The sequence below is a fragment of the Cherax quadricarinatus genome, chromosome 72 (genome assembly GCF_038502225.1).
Source record: "Cherax quadricarinatus isolate ZL_2023a chromosome 72, ASM3850222v1, whole genome shotgun sequence".
NCBI lineage: Eukaryota > Metazoa > Arthropoda > Malacostraca > Decapoda > Parastacidae > Cherax > Cherax quadricarinatus.
In genome coordinates, this window is record NC_091363.1 from 16,009,375 (window position 1) to 16,030,697 (window position 21,323).

The 21,323-nt window shown below is 38.2% G+C and overlaps 1 protein-coding gene across 2 annotated transcripts in view; it reads right to left on the minus strand.

The window, feature by feature from the left end:
• The window catches only part of LOC128701227 (zwei Ig domain protein zig-8), a 279,488-nt gene that overhangs the window by 133,810 nt on the left and 124,355 nt on the right, over positions 1 to 21,323 (minus strand). Inside the window, exons 2-3 of one of the 2 annotated variants that reach the window (XM_053794807.2) lie at positions 12,245 to 12,361; positions 5,394 to 5,471 (exon numbers count right to left, since the gene is read on the minus strand). In XM_053794807.2, coding sequence (XP_053650782.1) covers positions 5,394 to 5,471; positions 12,245 to 12,361 — 195 coding nt within the window. The remainder of the gene's footprint in view (positions 1 to 5,393; positions 5,472 to 12,244; positions 12,362 to 21,323) is intronic. The other variant, XM_053794806.2, reaches the window with a different exon arrangement.

Sequence of the window (21,323 nt, forward strand, 5' to 3'; positions counted from 1 at the left end):
TACTATTTATGTTGTTTTAATCTTAGCTGAAGACTTTTACCAGTTTGACCACAATAAACTTGTCGCATATTTATTACGGTCAAACTGGTAAAAGTCTACTACAGTCAGTCCCCTGTAGTGGACTGAAGAAGCCACTGACTGGCGAAACATTTCCAGAATGTAGGTACCCAAATGTAACACAAGTGTCTTATTTATCAACTTGTTGGTTTTCTGAACCATTTATACAAGCTCTTATCAGACACATCATCATCTTGGGCTCTTGATGCAAGGATTTTTTCAAAGCTTCCCTAAAACTATAGGCTCGACTTGCTTCCATTAGTGAATTTCCTCACTGGTGACGCCGCTCACTGCTTCATCTCTCCTGTCTGAGTTATATAAGCTTTTTCTCCGAGCACATGCTGTACTTTTATCAAGACTGATGGACTGAACACGTCGACTTCAGGCTGATGGACTGATTACCTCAAACTCCTTATCTTCCATCATTCTTCTCTGTATTGGACTGAAGAACCCACTGGCTGGCGAAACGTTTCCGCAAAAGGATACCCAAGTGTTTCACCAGTGTCTCATTTATCAGTAGCAATATTGAACAAATAACTAATGAGGGTTATATGACGAACTGCCCTCCATCGATTTCTCAGCGCTCGAAATTATCGAGAAATTTTAATAATTGTTACACTTGGTAATTTTAGCTTACATAACCTAATGGATATATTAGGTAAGGTATATTTACGTTATCCGGTCTTAACCTACGGGGGGGGGGGGAGGGAAGAGGGGTTATGCTAGGCAATGTACACGTATGTTACTTATGTTTAGCAATTTGTGTAAATCTATTGATGTATACCTGTATCTAAAGTAACTTGCTTATCAAATCTCGCCTCACAGCTAATCGGACTTTGGTTGGGTCTAGGCAGCGTGAGACGCATGGCCACGTCTCCTGCATCTGTTGCCGCTGTTCACCAAGAGTCAGTGGACATTAGCGTCTTAAGAAAAGATTGTTGCTGACACCCTGAATAAGTGGTCGACAACCTTAGAATAAACGTGGTACGTGGCTTGAGAAGAAAAAAACATTCAAATCTGTAAGATTTGAATATTTTGTGATGCAATACACAGCCCATTCTTGCAAAATGAATAATAATCTCAGATTTTAATCTTTCCAGTCTTTTTCCCTCGTCAAATTATCGACATTCAGAGGCCATCTTGAATAAATTAATGGAAAAAAATGCGTATTTATATGCATTTGTATCCTAATCTAATTTGTTCGTACCTTAACCTAATTTTTTTTTGTTTAGAGGAAGTTTACGTAAAGAAACTAACTTCCCCATCCTAGTAAGAAACTTAAAGTAAAAAATCACATTCAACTATGTAAAGAACGTGTGTTTCTTTACGATAATTACACTTATAAGATGAATGTATAGGTTGATGAAGTGTTTGCAAGTTCACAGTGAGAGCAGTCTGATGAATTATGTAGTGGGAAAAAACTATAGTGAATAAAACTGTATAGAGATAAAACTGTGTAATAGATACAACTGAGTAGTAGATAAAACTATAGTACATAAAACTCTGTAAGAGATAAAACTCTAAAAGCGATAAAACTCTATAGTACATAAAACTGTGCAGTAGATAAAACTGTGTAGCTGAAACAGCTGTACAGTAGATAAGAGATAAATTCTCAAAATGTTTCTACAAGTGACCGAAACATCTGATTAGTATTTAGGCGAAGTAAATAAAACTAAAGAAGGAAAACAGAATACGAAGAGATTTTTTTTCGGAAGTTACAATACAAAGGAAAGCAAAAAATTCACATCAATTTTTTATTAGTTAAAGGCATTAGGATGAGTATTAAGCTTTGTGTTGTTAAAGTTATAAAGATATCAGATAAATGCGGTTCGTATTTCAGCTTGCAGTGTCACGTTCATGAAGCAGAGGCTTATGAATTACAGAAGGAATGGTTCAGGAAAGAAGGTTCCAGGGAGCTGGAGGAAGGTGCAGGAGGGGAGGTGCCAGAGTGCTGGTGGAAGGTGCAGGAGGGGGGTACCAGGGTGCTGAGGAAGGTGCAGGAGGGGAAATCCTAGGGTGCTGGTGTAAGGTGCAGGAAGGGAGGTGCCAGGGTGCTGAGGAAGGTGCAGGAGCGGAAGTGCCAGAGTGCTGGTGTAAGGTGCAGGAGGGGAAATGCCTGGGTGCTGGAGGAAGGTGCATAAGGGGAGGTGCCTGGGTGCTGGAGGAAGGTGCATGAGGGGAGGTGCCTGGGTGCTGGAGGAAGGTGCATGAGGGGAGGTACCAGGGTGCTGGAGGAAGGTGCAGGAGAGGAGGTACCAGGGTGCTGGTGGAAGGTGCAGGAGGGGAGGTACCAGGGTGCTGGAGGAAGGTGCAGGAGGGGAGGTACCAGGGTGCTGGAGGAAGGTGCATGAGGGGAGGTGCCAGGGTGCTGGAGGAAGGTGCAGGAGAGGAGGCACCAGGGTACCGGAGGAAGGTGCAGGAGGGGAGGTACCAGGGTGCTGGAGGTAGGTGCAGGAGGGGAGGTTCCAGGATGCTGGTGGAAAGTGCAGGAGGGGATGTACCAGGGTGCTGGTGGAAGGTGCAGGAGGGGAGGTACCAGAGTGCAGGAGGGGAGGTACCAGGGTGCTGGTGGAAGGTGCAGGAGGGGAAGTACCAGGGTGCTGGTGGAAGGTGCAGGAGGGGAGGTACCAGGGTGCTGGAGGAAGGTGCAGGAGAGGAGGTACCAGGGTGCTGGAGGAAGGTGCAGGAGGGGAGGTACCAGGGTGCTGGAGGAAGGTGCAGGAGGGGAGGTACCAGGGTGTTGGTGGAAAGTGCAGGAGGGGATGTACCAGGGTGCTGGTGGAAGGTGCAGGAGGGGAGGTACCAGGGTGCAGGAGGGGAGGTACCAGGGTGCTGGTGGAAGGTGCAGGAGGGGAAGTACCAGGGTGCTGGTGGAAGGTGCAGGAGGGGAGGTACCAGGGTGCTGGAGGAAAGTGCAGGAGGGGAGATGCATAGTGAAAGTGGCAGGAGATGAGCTAAGAGATAGGAATCACAGGAGAGAAGCTGTAATAGGGAAGGTGAAGTAAAGGAATTGCAGGAGGGAAATTGCAGGTGCAGAAAGGGAGATATAGAAGAGGAGGTTCAGCAAAGTAGGTACAGAAAAGGTGATGTAGAGAAAGTACTTGATGGGAACTACATTAGAAAAGATGTAACTGGAAAAGCTAAGGAGAGGAGTTGAGGGTGAGGCGCAGGAAGGAAGTTGCAAGAGGGGAGATGGAGGAGGTCAGGAAGAAAAAATTGTTGTTGCAACATTAATAACTGTGGTAAGATAAAAAAAAAAAAAGCTGGCCAATAAATTCGTTTTGACTGCAAAAATAGTACAAGATCTGAGTACTATAAAAAACATGAAGCGAGAGATCTTGTCTTATAATCTCTTGTTTTATTTAACATTATTTTAACAGAAAAAGGAAAAAAATAGTTATTCTCACCAAATTGTTTATGGAAAGTGAAATATTTTTGGAGAGATGTAAATAACGTGAGAAAATCCAGAGAAAAATGAATTTGAGTTGTTAAAAGGAGAAAACAGTTTTTTTTTTATGAATGAAGAAGTTAGAAACCTTAGGAAAATAATTTGAGAAGCTGTTGAATGTGTATGAGGAAATATAAATGCAGAAACAACACTTATGTACAGTTTAGGACATTTATTAGCGGAAGCGTTTCGCAATAATTAAGAAACGGGTATATATAGTGGAAAGCCGCAATGGTAATAATAGCAGTCAGTAGTAATACAAATTTGGCGAGATGACTCACGAAATCGTAATGACACGATTGCAAACAAACCATGGAGTTTTATGACTGATCGCGGGTTCTAACCCCACCCGTGGTATGGTTTGGCGAGATGGGTTGAGTTTGAGAGAGACCTGTCAACATTATGTTACAGCGGTCTCCAGAATGGGTAATATCCTCTTGATTAACACTTCGGATTCAGAGAAACTTCCGGAATTATAATAGTGTTACTGACAGCGATTAGGGTAGGCTCTATATACTTTCGCCGACGTAAATCATCTTCTGTAATGACTAATCTAGCCTCACTGAATTTCAAGAGGTGTTCAATATCGTCCCTACGTTGAACACTCGCGAACACCTACGGTTGTAGGTGTTCGCGTGCTCCCGGATGCTAACGTCCAAAGACCTTGCTGTTTCCAACACATACACCCCCATATGGTATTCGGTATATACTTGCGCTCGTGACAAAGTCATTCTTCGATTTTTGCACTAGGTTTCTAATAGTTAAAATATCCACCAGTTCTTCAACAAGTTTTCTGTCAAGTGTTTTGGAAACGTTAGTTGCAACGTCGGTGACCGGTAAAGCGATATAACTGGGAGGATTTCCTTCAAGTGGATTTCAGTCTTGTAAGGATGCGTGTTGCATGTTTCTTGCAGTCTTGTACGAATGTGATGCGATACGTTGATGATACATTGACCATTGTACTCAAAAATCTAGAAGTACGTAACATCCTTAACACCAACAGTCTGGAACCTACAATTAAATTTACACGTACTCCTACTCACAGGTGAAAACAGACTTTTTTTTAAAGTCTACCGTAAATCTGCCTACAAAACGATCTTCTACATTCGTTCTCTCGCCATAACACTAGAACTAAAAGAGGGGTAGTTATAGGCTTCTTTCTGAGAGCTTACAAAATTTGTGATTGTATTGCGCGAGCAATATCACAAACAGGCGATCTTAACAATGGACAACAAGCAATGTGGCATGCATATATATACATACATGCATACACACATACACGAGTGAACATGTTCTGGGGCCTTGCAGAGAATAATAGAGAATAAACACACGGATGATACAGTATATGCATTGTCTAACAAGGAACATTAATTAAGGAGAATGTGATGAAATATGGCAGGGGTGTAGGGAAAGCTAGGAGACTAAAACAGGGAAATGGAAGAGGTAGCGAATACTGAGGAAAAAAAATCAAGGGAAGACAGGGAGAAAGAGAAGGAAGACACGAGGCGTGGAAAGGAAGGGAGGAGGCAGACGAAGAAAGTGAGAGGCAGATGGCAGAAAGGTGTTTGATGGGAGAGTAGGCAAGGTAAATGAAGTGGCAGAAGAGATGTAAGAGAGGAAACAGGGATTGGAGGAGAGGAGGCAGGGGAAGAATGACAAAGAAAACGACGAGGCAGGGGGAAAGTGGAGAAAGGGGGAGACAAGATAGGGATCAAGAGATTCCAGGGGAAGGAATAGGAGGAGGCAAGGAAAGAACAAAGGAGATAAGAAAACGAATAGAGAAAGGAAAGAATTGAGAAAACAGACACAAAAGAGAGGAGACAGAAGGAAGAATAGAGACAGAAGGAAGAATAGAGGCAGAGGAAGAGAGGCAAGTGCAGTTGTTTACCTGGAAGCGTTGGTCAGCAGAGTAAGTGTGGTGTCCAGCCGTCAGGATGTGCAGATCTCGTCGCCTCAACCACGTCACCTGGGAGAGAGAGGTGAAGCTGCAAGTTACTGAGACATGTGTATTGTACTCGGAGTGGTGTTTGGGGAGGAGAGGTCAGGTAAGTAAATAAGACACAATGTGCGGGTTATGGTGTTTTATTTATGAATACGTGTTGTATACCAAGGACTTTGCCAATTCAATGACTTGATATATTCCCAGGTGGGAGACCCGTCTTCATAAATAATATACCGTAAGTCGCACTATCGGTATATTCTGTGTTTCTATTATAATGTCAGGTAAACACATGAATACGCACGACAACACACACCTTCACACACACCTACCTACACACACATTAAATAACAATGATTTACTTGTTTGCTCACACCCTCAGACAAAAACAAGGCATACACAAGTATACATAGATAGAAACTAGATATGTCTCGACTTACGATATTGTAATGACACTAACGAAAACAAATCACGGAATGGATGGGGGTTGAACTCATGGCAAATGAGCTTTAGGACTCGCTTGCCCCGAGTTCAAACCCCTTCCCCTCCCATTCCGTGATTTAACTAGTGACGTGTCGGTACAGTGTACGCCTCGCGGCTAGCTGAGGATACCACCTTCATCCACCACTCCTGGTGCTGAACCCACATGGGTTTAGCGCTTAAGAACTGAAGGAATCTCACAGGATCAATCATGGAATCCATACTGCTACTGATGTATGCAAACGACCTAGTGAAAAGAATTTAGTGCAACATATCACTGTCAGCAAACGCTGTTCCTTGGTCCCCAATGCATCGATGCTTCTTAGAAACTGAGTGAAGGGCTCTACTATATATAACTATCATAACTTGATATCAAGTTTGAAATGCTTATAAGAAAGAGAGCTAAACCCGCACCTAGGAAATGGGAGGTAATCAGACTTGGTTGAAAGATGGGGAGAATAACTGGAGTTCCTCTAATCAAGGATACATAATGAAAGAACAACATAATGAAACAACGAAGCCTTTTAATCTGAAGAGTAAGACACGTGTACATCACTTGGGTATTTAATAGAGGCATAATTATGAAGAGTATTTGCAATACTGGCAAGTAAACGAGCCAAATGCAAGTGCAATAATTGGGTATCTTTATTCTTCTACATAGAAGGTAATAAAATGTTTTAACAATGAAGTTACCCAGCTGCTGCACACGTGTTTTACTCGTGTGCAGCAGCTGGGAAATGACTTATATTGGTGCCAGTGGAAGAAATGGTAAGGGTGAAATTGTAATAAAGTTGGTAGAATTACCGACAATATGTAAAGTAAAAGGACACAAGTGCAACTAATGCGAAACGTTGCCACAATAAATGTCACATTAGTTGCACTTGTGTCCTTTTACTTTACAAGGGTGAAATTACTTGCAAGGCAGCATTAATAACACCTTAAAACGAAAGAAGTGTGTCACCCCATTTAATTCTCATTTCGAAAGGCTTTAAATCCAGCTGCAAACACTGATATTTCCAAATGTTTTGTTATTCTTTCCTTTTTTTTTCTGATTAGCATTACATTTATGTGAAGCTGTGAAAGCGGTAGCCAACCAGCAGACACAAAAAAAAAAAGGGTCGCACAGCTTCAATCTTCTGTCAGTTGCTAGAGTGATGGAAACACCTCTCAAGTAAGCAATCATTGCCTTGTTTTCAATAATATGAGCTAGAATATAAACAAACATGTACGTTTTGAGTGACTATATGTTTTGACACTAGAAGCTTAATGAATTCATTACAGATAAGGAGTGTAAGACAAAATGATTTCGGAAATCAGATATTGCTAGAAAGGAGGCAGGACTAAGTGAAGGTCTTGATTTGCTGGAGTAGAATACACTGTCCGGAGATTTTGAAGAGAATGAGGTTTAAAGATTCTAAAATTGTTTAGTGGTTGGAAGCGATCAGTGATGATTCTATGTAGGCTTCACGTAACTCCAGGATGCTCAAATCGTTCTTACGGAAGGCATGATGATCTTCCTTCATACATTTATGAGATTTTTCGGAAGTTTTCCCAAAATGTACTCACCTAATTGTGGTTGAAGGGGTCGATTGATAGCTCCTGGCCTCGAATGGAATGGTGAGTATCTCGGCGTTGGTTGTCTTGCATTCTCTATCTAGCAATAAAGAGTTAACCCTTTGATAAATGAGACATTTATTCAAATTGGTTAATTATTAACGGGCAGATAAAGTGATAGAAGTTAAGTTGGCTTTTTTGGAGTTTTGTGTGCCATCTGAATTCTTAACCGGTATGTATTGTTAAACTTAACCGATATGTATTGTTACATTGCTTTGCTGGTGATCCTTTCTGCTTTCTTTTTATATATGTAGATAAAATGGACAATAGTGTTTGGAAAATGCATTGTATATGCATTCCTCCTCTAAATCTGGCGGACCTGTGATCAGGAATGCCCTGAAAACAGACACTTATGACGAAGTTTCTCATAATATTAGCGTGGTGGTTTTTGAAGCGTGAAACTTCATCCTTATTGGTTGGTCGCCTGTGGTTATTAATTAGACTAACTAGTTTTTAATACACGAAAGCACGATCAGAAAGGTAAGCGACATAGTGAACATAATGGACACTTCTATGGGTGATGATTTAAGGTATCAATAACAGGTCAGTCATGTTAAACTCACAGGGATGTGTTGTTGATACCACTCCTACTGGTGCTCCCTGTGTAAACTGGCTACCACTGCATTGACTGGCGAGTCCATGGTTCTCTCATGCAACTGTTGAAGTGTCGCTAAAGAGAGAATTGAAACAATTACAAAGTTCACCCACGATATCTTTAGCAGGTATCATGAGGTACAAGTCGTCAGTAACTTTCAGTTTAAGTAGCGAAACCTCTTGTGCAGGAACCCTGGTAAACAGAGAAACTGGCGAGCTATGTTTTTTCCTCTCATGATAATGTTCTTAACTCTATCCCCAGATTCCTTCAGTGTCGGAGGACCGGATTGATGTCTCCTGACGGCGTGGAGACGTGCTTCATAAGAACTTCTGCAAGCTTATGTGGCGAACTTTCAGTACCTTTCTCTCGTACCAGTTAACCTTAGCAACAACATATATTGTGTTACTCTCGTGCTTTCTGTATTAGACTAATAAACCCCCTGGTGAGAGAACTGTCTCCTTCATATCTTAAGTCTGTTCTCATGCTTGTCTGTCTTAATTATCATCTTATTAGGTCAGTGCTGTATGACTTGTGGGTTTAGCGCTTAGTTATGAAGGTAGAGTGTCAGACATTAATAAAGTACTGAGGGTGTCGAACCAGGTAAGAACCATGAATGATGGATTTAAGTTGGATAAATTTAGATTTAGAAAGGACATAGGTAAGTACTGGTTTTCTAACAGAGTTGTAGATGCGTGGAACAGTCTTCCCAGTGGGGTGATAGAGGCTAGGACCTTGGGTAGCTTTAAGAAGAGACTGGACAAATATATGAGTGGGAGGGGCTGGGTTTGATTGCTGTCAAGGGGTACGGGAGTTATTTCTTGAGTAGCTTTAGGTAGATGTCGTTTTGATAAGGACCTGCCTCGTATGGGCCAGTAGGCCTTCTGCAGTGTTCCTACATTCTTATGTTCTTATGCTGGCGTCTTCCACCTTAGCGGAGAGTTTGTTTTGATTCATATTTCAAAGATGAAATATTCTTGACTGGTGGTGAACAGGTGACATGCAGCATCAATAATTCACTGGTAAACGCTCATTTTCTGGCCAATGATATTACATCGATTTTAGGGTAAATTTGTGGTGCTGATTCCGAATATGTCATCAATTTTGATTGACTGGCTCTAGTTTTTGATAAATTTGGTATCCCACTGAACAACAAAAGATGTGAAAAAATATATTGATCAGGCGAGACTGACATACAAATCACATTGAAATTATTGTTTTGATCTTGCAAAAGTCAAATCATTTAATACATACTAACATTTCATTCTATATAATAACAGATTAACATAGTAAGATAATTCAGATACCACTAATTACTGCATATGAAGAACGTTGCACGATTTTCTTCGATGTTGGTCATCAGCACAGTTTTGTTGAGTGAGCAATTGGAAGAGATGCATGTTGGTTAACACTGTGCACTAAGACACATTTCAAGCTTCTAATGGAGCTGTCTATAAACAGCTGCCAATTTCCTGGTCGATATTCAAGTCCAATCGAAGAAGAAGTCCAGGGATGTTACTGCAGTATACTAATTCATCTTGGCTTACGGAAGGAGTTCAACCTCTCTTGTCCAATAAGCTGTTATTTTAACTTCTTGTTGTAGACAGTTCTTTTCTATAAGTCTGGACGCTAAAACTTCTGAGGCTTGCTTTAACAGACTGAGGTCATGTGTCAGATCATTGAGTTCTACTTGGGAGAACTGCTGGGGTGTTGAAATGCTTGCTTCATATTCACTTCCACTACTGTCACCTGTGTTGCATCCAAATTCCCGAGTTTCTTAAATATTTGACAACAGAAGGTTAGGCAGTGTTGTAAACACTGGTATGGGAACATACCAGTGTTTACAACGCTGTGTGGCACAGTCTACTTGCTGACTCCAAATTAAGATGTTCCCACTTGACTTTCTTGTATCGATTGAAACCTTTCACGTTCATCTTACAGAAAAAACAGTGGTGGTGGTGACTTTTTGGCTCTTTGCACACCATAGGCACACCGACTCTTAAAACTTTTGCTCTGCCTATTTTTCCACTGTCGCAAGTATTCTACACAGGTTTTGCCAACCAAATGGGGAGTCCAGGGCTTGTCTTTCTTCAAGTACCACTCCAAAATAAGCAAGACAAGCTAGTTTTACAAAATCTGATTTTTTTCTCGCTACACATGTAGCATAATACATTGGGATTGTTTAAGCAGACTCTTCTTGTAGAATTTGTGTTTATTTTGAAACAATAACAAAATAAAGGTTTCCATATTGTCACGTGGTCGTTGTTGATACACTTCTTTCCTTAAATATTAAATAATTAGAAATAAAATTCAATTTTTTTAAGACTATCTGTATACACATTATCACTACACATACCTAAACATGCGTTATGGCTAAGTTCCTTGTTAATAAAGAACAGGTATGCAATATCTTGCAAACTAAACTCAATTTGACAAACCTTGTGTAATTTTCGAATTCAACAACCGTGAAATACCATAAATACTTCCAAATATCTTTGACGACGGAATTTTTTTTGTTGACCTGTGTAATTAATCAGTAGTTGCGATGATCTGAGCTTCATTGTTTGCAAGTGCATCAAAATCAATTGTGAGTGTGGATAATTTACACACAAACCACATAACATTGGCCGGAATCATCAACCATATTCGTATCTCTGATTATTTTTATAATATATTTTGTAATATCTTGAAGAGTTAAGGCTTGTACAACACGTGTGGAGTCACTGATATTTAAATTTGATCTGAGAAAGGTGAGAGTAGCTGAATTTTCTTGTATCATTAGCCCTTTACCAGCATCAAATCACTTTCCTTGAAGTGACTTATTACATGGAACAAGCGAGGGAATAGTTCGCTCTCGACTCTGCATTTACCAAAGATGTGTTAATCGATGGATATCACAATCAATGGAAAACGTTATATAATTCAAAGGTTTTGGCATGTCAGTGTGGAATCACTGAAGGCGGATATCAAAGACCCCGTTTATATTCAGGATAGGAAGAGAGCAGGAGGCTCCCACCACAATTTGAACTCTGATGTTATCTTTGATACCCCAGAACTGCCAGTTAGCTTAGATATACAGTAAGCTGGAAGTCGTTTGATGTTGGCCTCCCGTACTCTAGTAGGGAAATTTAAGTTATACACGGAAGGTGGTTTGTGTGTCCCACCAGGAAGAGGAGCCAATAAGAAACGGTTCACATATACGATATAGTGAGAAGTCCCAGAGTCCGGAGACTGGACAGGATAGAAATTGCCACTATACAAACTAAATTATACACAAAAATGCACGAACTGAAGAACAATAATTTTTTACTTTATGAGAAATGAATCATTATATCACTGAGATGACGACGGCCAGTGCGGAGGATGGTGGTAACCATTAACTTGAGGCTTTTTCGTTTTCAGAGGACGTCGAGAAAGATCTTAGAGAAGACTGGAGGTAATGATGGAGTAATGATAAAGTGTTCTGATGCAAGGATAAGTTGAAGGAAACAGTCAGTTGATGAAATACTGGAGATGATAAATATGGGCAGAATTGTGATTTAGTCTCCTCACAGCGGTTAATGCAATTCATTCTATAGGAGGGCAGCCAGTCGGCGACTTGAAGTTTCAACGTTTTAAGTATAAACAGTTCTGTTTACTTTATAACAGAAGCTATAAGGATTTTCCCGCCTTAAAGAATCTTTCTCCCAGCTCCTGGGGACCAGCGTAATTTTCTTAATATCCGAGGCCGACTTTGCCAGAAAATTAACTTATCAAGTAATGCTGAAAATGTTACAGCGACCAAGTACCATTGGTTTAGTTAACTAGGAATGTTGTTTAGATTCGATAGTATGAATGATGAATCAGAATTTTAAATGAATGATGAATCAGAATTTTAAATGAATGATGAATCAGAATTTTAAATGAATGATGAATCAGAATTTTAAATGAATGATGAATCAGAATTTTAAATGAATGATGAATCAGAATTTTAAATGAATGATGAATCAGAATTTTAAATGTTACATAATCTATGACTGTCAAAGAGTTCAACAGAGAACACGGGTTTATGATTTGGAAATTGATTCTTGAGAGGAAAATTCAATACGACATACATTTCCACTCGTATATTCACCTGTCTCGAAACCGTCAGTTTAGAGGTGACGACTGAGTCAGCAGAGGAGTACTGATGACGAGAGGAGATACAGATAACAATTCGTGATGGCCCCCAACTCGCAAACTGTTTTATCATCTGAAACCAAATTCATGACAGATATTGTAGTCTGACGGCCAAGAGCCTGTAGCGACGTTGAACATGTTTGATGTAGAAAAAATGATGCAAGAAGCGTTACTGATAAGTGTGTTTTCCTTCTGGCTGCAATGATGTTGCAGTGCAATGTCAGGTGGTCTCGTACCTATTGAACGTCTGCCTAACACACTCAGAAGCGCACTTATGAGAGGGAGTTTAATATAAATCTAATCAGGACTATCAACCTGTGATGCAACATATATATGTATTATTATTATTATTATTATTATTATTATTATAAATAAAAAAGAAGCGCTAAGCCACAAGGGCTATACAGCGCTCATATATATCCAATGCTTCCTGACTGACAGTAAATAAAATTATGTAACTTTTCTATTGAAGTCGTTTCTTTAATAATGTAATATTCTCTGTAGTTTAAATGTGTTACTACTGAAATGCAACGCAATAAAAATGTGGAAATGCAGAACTGATTATGTAATTTTATATAATTATATATATATATATATATATATATATATATATATATATATATATATATATATATATATATATATATATATATATATCGTGCCGATTAGGCAGAACTTGCGATCTTGGCATAAATAGCAACGCTCATCTTGCGATATAGGAAAAGTGAAAATTTGTGTATGCAATAATTTCGCCAAAATCATTCTGAACCTAACGAAAAAAATATATTTCACTGAGTTTGTTTAGTATTTAATTATTGTAAACAAATCTCAAATATATTTAGTTGAGTTAGGCTAAAATAAATTGCGCTTGTTATAATCAGGTTAGGTAAGTTTTTTAAGTTCCTTTTGGTGCAAAATTATAAATTTTTACATCAACATTAATGAAAAAAATATATCTTTAAACGTATAAGAGAAAATTTTAGAAAGGAGTCAATTTTAAATGAGTTCTTGCTAATTGACTAGTTTTACATATTCGGCACGACATTTATATATATTATAATATATATATATATATATATATATATATATATATATATATATATATATATATTATATATATATATATATATATATATTATAATATATATATATATTATATTATATATATATATATAATAATATATATATATATATTATATATATTATAATTATATATATATATATATATATATATATATATATATATATATATATATATATATATATATATATATATATATATATATATATATATATACATATATATATATATAATTATAATATATATAATATATATATATATATTATTATATATATATATATAATATAATATATATATATATTATAATATATATATATATATATATATATAATATATATATAATATATATATATATATATATATATATATATATATATATATATATATATATATATATATATATATATATATTTTTATTATTATTATTATTATCACACCGGCCGATTCCCACCAAGGCAGGGTGGCCCGAAAAAGAAAAACTTTCACCATCATTCACTCCATCACTGTCTTGCCAGAAGGGTGCTTTACACTACAGTTTTTAAACTGCAACATTAACACCCCTCCTTCAGAGTGCAGGCACTGTACTTCCCATCTCCAGGACTCAAGTCCGGCCTGCCGGTTTCCCTGAATCCCTTCATAAATGTTACTTTGCTCACACTCCAACAGCACGTCAAGTATTAAAAACCATTTGTCTCCATTCACTCCTATCAAACACGCTCACGCACTGCATAATATTTACACCACACATTGCTTTTAAACAGGACATCTCCACTGCCTCCAACAGGACTATCTCCACCCTGCCTCCAACCGTCTCCTCGCTGCTCAACTCCCAAGCTGAAAACATTTATACCAATTTGATATCCCAAGCCCTCATCACACTCTTTTCATATAAGAGTGTTGGTACTACTATACTTTCATACATTCCCTTCTTTGCCTCCATAGATAACGTTTTTTGACTCCACATATACCTCAACGCACCACTCACCTTTTTTCCCTCATCAAGTCTATGATTAACCTCATCCTACATAAATCCATCCGCCGACATATCATCTGCAAAAAGTAACTGTCAATTCCCATTTTGAATTTGATTCCCCATAATTTAATCCCACCCCTCTCCCGAACACCCTAGCATTTACTTCTTTTACAACCCCATCTATAAATATATTAAACAACCATGGTGACATTAAACTTCCCTGTCTAAGACCTACTTTTACCGGGAAGTATTCTCCCTCTCTTCTACACACCCTAACCTGGGCCTCACTATCCTCATAAAAGCTCTTTACAGCATTTAGTAACTTACCACCTATTCCATAAACTTGCAACATCTGCCACATTGCTCCTCTATCCACTCTATCATATGCCTTTTCTAAATCCATAAATGCAATAAAAACTTCCCTACCTTTATCTAAATACTGTTCACATATATGCTTCAATGTAAACACTTGATCTACACATCCCCTACCCACTCTGAAGCCTCCTTGCTCATCCGCAATTCTACATTCTGTCTTACCTCTAATTCTTTCAATTATAACTCTACCGTATACTTTTCCTGGTATACTCAGTAAACTTATTCCTCTATAATTTTTACAATCTCTTTTGTCCCCTTTCGCTTTATATAAAGGGACTATACATGCTCTCTGCCAATCCCTAGGTACCTTCCCCTCTTTCATACATTTATTAAACAAAAGTACCAACCACTCCAACACTATATCCCCCCCTGCTTTTAACATTTCTGTCATGATCCCATCAGTTCCAGCTGCTTTACCCCCTTTCATTCTACGTAATGCCTCACGTACCTCCACCACACTTACATTACGCTCTTCTTCACTCCTAAAAGATGGTATACCTCCCTGGCCAGTGCATGAAATTACCGCCTCCCTTTCTTCCTCAACATTTAAAAGTTCCTCAAAATATTCTCGCCATCTACCTAATACCTCCCTCTCCCCATCTACTAACTCCCCTACTCTGTTTTTAATGGACAAATCCATACTTTCCCTAGGCTTTCTTAACTTGTTTAACTCACTCCAAAATTTTTTCTTATTTTCATTAAAATTTCTTGACAGTGCCTCTCCCACTCTTTCATCTGCTCTCCTTTTGCACTCTCTCACCACTCTCTTCACCTTTCTTTTACTCTCCATATACTCTGCTCTTCTTATAACACTTCTGCTTTGTAAAAACCTCTCATAAGCTACCCTTTTCTCTTTTATCACACCCTTTACTTCATCATTCCACCAATCACTCCTCTTTCCTCCTGCCACCACCCTCCTATAACCACAAACTTCTTCCCCACATTCTAATACTGCATTTTTAAAACTATTCCAACCCTCTTCACCCCCCCCCCCCCCCACTACTCATCTTTGCACTAGCCCACCTTTCTGCCAATAGTCGTTTATATCTCGTCTGAACTTCCTCCTCCCTTAATTTATACACTTTCACCTCCCTCTTACTTGTTGTTGCCACCTCCCTCTTTTCCCATCTACCTCTTACTCTAACTGTAGCTACAACTAAATAATGATCTGACCTATCAGTTGCCCCTCTATAAACATGTACATCCTGGAGCCTACCCATCAACCTTTTATCCACCAATACATAATCTAAAACTACTTTCATTACGTGCTACATCATACCTTGTATATTTATTTATCCTCTTTTTCATAAAATATGTATTACTTATTACCAAATTTCTTTCTACACATAGCTCAATTAAAGGCTCCCCATTTACATTTACCCCTGGCACCCCAAATTTACCTACTACTCCCTCCATAACATTTTTACCCACTTTAGCATTGAAATCCCCAACCACCATTACTCTCACACTTGATTCAAAACTCCCCACGCATTCACTCAACATTTCCCAGAATCTCTCTCTCTCGTCTACACTTCTTTCTTCTCCAGGTGCATACACGCTTACTATAACCCACTTTTCACATCCAATCTTTATTTTACTCCACATAATCCTTGAATTTATGCATTTGTAGTCCCTCTTTTCCTGCCATAGCTTATCCTTCAACATTATTGCTACTCCTTCTTTAGCTCTAACTCTATTTGAAACCCCTGACCTAATCCAATTTATTCCTCTCCATTGAAACTCTCCCACCCCCTTCAGCTTTGTTTCACTTAAAGCCAGGACATCCAGTTTCTTCTCATTCATAACATCCACAATCATCTCTTTCTTATCATTTGCACAACATCCACGCACATTCAGACTTCCCACTTTGACAATTTTCTTCTTATTATTCTTTTTAGTAATATTTACAGGAAAAGGGGTTACTAGCCCATTGTTCCCGGCATTTTAGTTGACTTTTACAACACGCATGGCTTACGGAGGAAAGATTCTTATTCCACTTCTCCAAGGATATAAAAGGAAAAGTAATAAGACCAAGAACTATTAAGATAAAATCAAAGAAAACTCAGATGAGTGTGTATAAATAAACGTGTACATGTGTTGTTGTTAGGTAAGACACATGCAACAGTTAGGTATCTTTATTTCGAAACGTTTCGCCTACACAGTAGGCTTCTTCAGTCGAGTACAGAAAAGTTGATAGAAGCAGAAGATACTTGAAGACGATGTAATCAGTCCATCACCCTTAAAGTTTTGAGGTGGTCAGTATCTTCTGCTTCTATCAACTTTTCTGTACTCGACTGAAGAAGCCTACTGTGTAGGCGAAACGTTTCGAAATAAAGATACCTAACTGTTGCATATGTGTCTTACCTAACAATCTGTCGGTATTTTATACCATTTTAATGTTCAAACGTGTACATGTATGTGTAGTGTGACCTAAGTGTAAGTAGAAGTAGCAAGACGTACCTGTAATCTTGCATATTTATGAGACAGACAAAAGACATCAGCAATCCTACCATCATGTAAAACAATTACAGGCTTTTGCTTTACACTCACTTGGCAGGACGGTAGTACCTCCCTGGGTGGTTGCTGTCTACCAACCTAGTACTTAAATATAAATATATAAATATATATATATATATATATGGTTATATATATATATATATATATATATATATATATATGGTTATATATATATGGGTTATATATAAATATATATATATTATATATAAATATATACATATATATATATATATATATATATATATATATATACATATATGTAAATATTTATATATATAAATATATAAATATACATATATATGTAAATATATATATATATAAATATATAAATATACTTATATATGTAAATATATATATATAAATATATATATGCAAAACAACCACTCTGAAAGAATAGAGAAATTCCAAGCGCTTTCGTGACTACTCACATTATCAAGGAACTATGAAAGTGAAGCATCCAAGGAAGCTATATAAGGGGTCCGGTCAGCACCTCACTATCAGATCCCACAACGGTTAAACACGTGACGCGCGGCGAGCCAACTTGGATAGGTCCTTTGCAAAACTCACCCCCGAGCTATTTATTTGTCCAGTGTATTATTAAATTCTACCCAAATTCTATTAATTATAAATGGATCTAATTTATATAAACCAAAGGAAATATTCATATTATTGTCAAAACTGCTTTTTATGAAACAAGATTCAATTATATTCCTGTCGACCATGGACTTGCTTTATACTACTTTCTCAACTTTTTGAAAATCAATTGGATGGTTAAAATCTCTTACATGAATAAATAGAGCATTGGAATCTTGTCCAGTTCTAATGCTATATTTATGTTGTTTTAATATTAGTTCGAGATTTTTACCAGTTTGACCGTAATAAACTTTATCGGAAATTTTACAAGGAATCTTATAGACACATCCATCAGCATTTTGGGGGGAATTCTTAATCAAAAGTTTTTTTACTGTATCAAGATTTTTGAATACAACTTTAATATTAAAAGTCTTAAGAAGAGAAGGCATATCAACCAAGTTTTCATGGTAAGGGAGAACCAACATATTTTTAGTTGAATAAGGCTGGTTGCCCTTTTTTGGATTATAAAAAGTGTTCCTAGCAACTTTAAAAGATTTATCAATTACATTTCTTGGGTATTTTAAATCATTACCTATTTCATAAATTTTGGATATTTCCTCATCTATGAACTCAGGACTACAAATTCGTAAAGCTCTCAAAAACATTGATGAGAAAACAGACAGTTTGACTCTATCTTGATGCGAGGAATAATAGTGGACATAGGAACAGTTATTTGTAGGTTTTCTGTAAATTTTAAATTTGAATTCATTACCCTTAATAATTAAAACATCTAGAAAAGGCAATGAGTTATTTTCTTCAAACTCAACAGTAAAGTTTATCGAATGGGCTAAGCTATTTAATTTTCCAAGAAAATGGTGTATATCTACATTTTTGGGCATAAGACAAAATATCATCAACATATCTGAACCATTTAGCTCTATTAGGGAGGATTGTGTTAAGCAACCTTGCTTCAAAAAATTCCATGTATAGGTTACTAAGAACAGGTGAAAGAGGATTTCCCATTGCCATACCAAACTTCTGAGTGTAAAACTTATCATTAAATACAAATTTTGCATCAACAATGCAAAGTTTAATAAGTTTAATGATAGTAGGAACTGGCAATGGTAAATCATAGTTAACGAGTTCTTCAGATAAGAAACTTAATAAATCATCAACAGGAACTTTCGTAAACAAGGAAGTAACATCAAAACTAACCATGTTAAAATCATTTAAGTCAGTCAAGGAGTTTAATTTATCAACCAAGTCTATGTTGTTTTTAACATTAAAGTTAGAAATTTTGCCAACAACATTATATATATATATATATATATATATATATATATATATATTACATATATATATTTTTTCAACAAATCGGTCGTCTCCCACCGAGGCAGGGTGTCCCAAAAAAGAAAGAAAATCCCCAAAAAGAAAATATATATATATATTATATATATATATATATACATTACGAAATCTAATAAAGAAGATTCCTTGGTTTCCAGATGAGTGCTGCGAGCCTCCAAAGTGAAGTAACTTAATTTAACCCATCCTAGTCTAACCTGCCTTTACCTAGCCCATCCTTGCTAACTATACGTATGGAGACTCATATGGAGCTAATGTTTTGCTCACACACTGGGCGTGCGCGAAACGTTGCTTCTAAAGGTTCCATTTAACAGTATGTCTTGCCATCGGGTCAGTTGCTCTTAAAATTGTGTCTTACTTGACCAAAATATATTCTTCTAATATGAAAGAACACCCAATTAATGACACTAATTCACGTAATATAACGAACAGTAAAAATGATAGAAGGTTATATTATGACATTCTCTGAGCCCTTCCAGTAAGTAGCAACTCATCATTCCTGAGAGACGACCATTTCTTCCAACATTCTTTAAAAAAAATATCCGAGAAAGATTTTCCATAATAGCTGTTACTATCTCCTCGCCAGCAGGGAGAAAGCAAGAGTAAAAAAAAATCCAGAGTTAAATTTGAAGGCCAAGAGCTTCAATTTTGCAGTGGTTTATTTCTTAGTTCTAAATTACGCCTCACAGGATGCGTCCTACAACAGCGTCTAGCACCAGGAATCTATTTTACTGCTAGGTGAATAGGGGCAACATTGTCTCCTTGGCTTCGATATTGAGCCATGATCCTTTGAATGTGAGATGAAGTTGCTCCCACTAAGCTACGAGTCACCATTCAAGTCTTCGTGTAATTCTTGGCCTTGCGTGTGATGCTGCCCAGAAGGTTCGGACGTTGATGAAAAAAGTGCTTTAGTGGTGGTGGGATCAGCTGCTGAGTGAGCTGGTAGCGGATGTGGCAAATACGGCACCTCATACACCTAAGTGTTTGCATCCACCTCCTCAACCTGCACCCCACTCTCGCGGATTGGCTAGTGGTGGTGGTGATGGGGATAGGGGGGTGATGATGGTGGTAGTGGTTGTGGTGGTCTTAGTGGTGGAGGAGTGCAGTAAGTTCTGTTGGTGTGACGATGGTGGTGTTATGGTGTGAAGGGGTGTAGGGATGGAGATGTAGTTGGGGTGGGGTGGCAGGAGTGGGGTGCGATATGGTGACTAGAGGCTTCTACAGTTCAGAACATTTATACTTGAACCGACTTGTGGAGTTAACCGCTGTTACTACATTAAATACCTTCATTCTCACAATCCTAAACACTTAAATCCTTCCTGCGCCTCCCTGAATTGTCCTCACCCTCCATAATTGCCATGCTCCTACACCTAAATTGCCATGCTCCTACACCTAAATTGCCATGCTCCTACACCTAAATTGCCATGCTCCTACACCCTCCTAAATTGTCCTGCTCCTACACCCTCCTAGATTGCCATGCTCGTACACCCACCTAAATTGCCATGCTCGTACACCCTCTTAAATTGCCATGCTCCTACACCCTCCTAAATTGCCCTGCTCCTACACCCTCCTAAATTGCCCTGCTCCTACACCCTCCTAAATTGCCATGCTCGTACACCCTCTTAAATTGCCATGCTCCTACACCCTCCTAAATTGCCCTGCTGCTACACCCTCCTAAATTGCCCTGCTCCTACACCCTCCTAAATTGCCCTGCTCCTACACCCTCCTAAATTGCCCTGCTCCTACACCCTCCTAAATTGCCCTGCTCCTACACCCTCCTAAATTGCCATACTCCGACACCCTCCTAAATTGTCATGCTCCTACACGCTCCTAAATTGCCCTGCTGCTACACCCTCCTAAATTGCCATGCTCCTACACCCTCCTAAATTACCCTGCTCCTACACTCTTCTAAAACGTACTGATACTCTATGTAACTCCTGATACCCTAAACTGTGCTTGTACGTTTTCAAATTACTCTTAAACCCCTTAAACCGTTCTTATACTTACCTAAACTGTCCTAACTGCTCCCTACACTAAACTGTACATGTATCCTCCTAATCTGCTTGTAAATCTTCTAATATAGTTCTAAAGTCCAGCCTGAAATAAATTATTTAGAAGAGGACGATAATATACTATCCACCATTAGGGTAA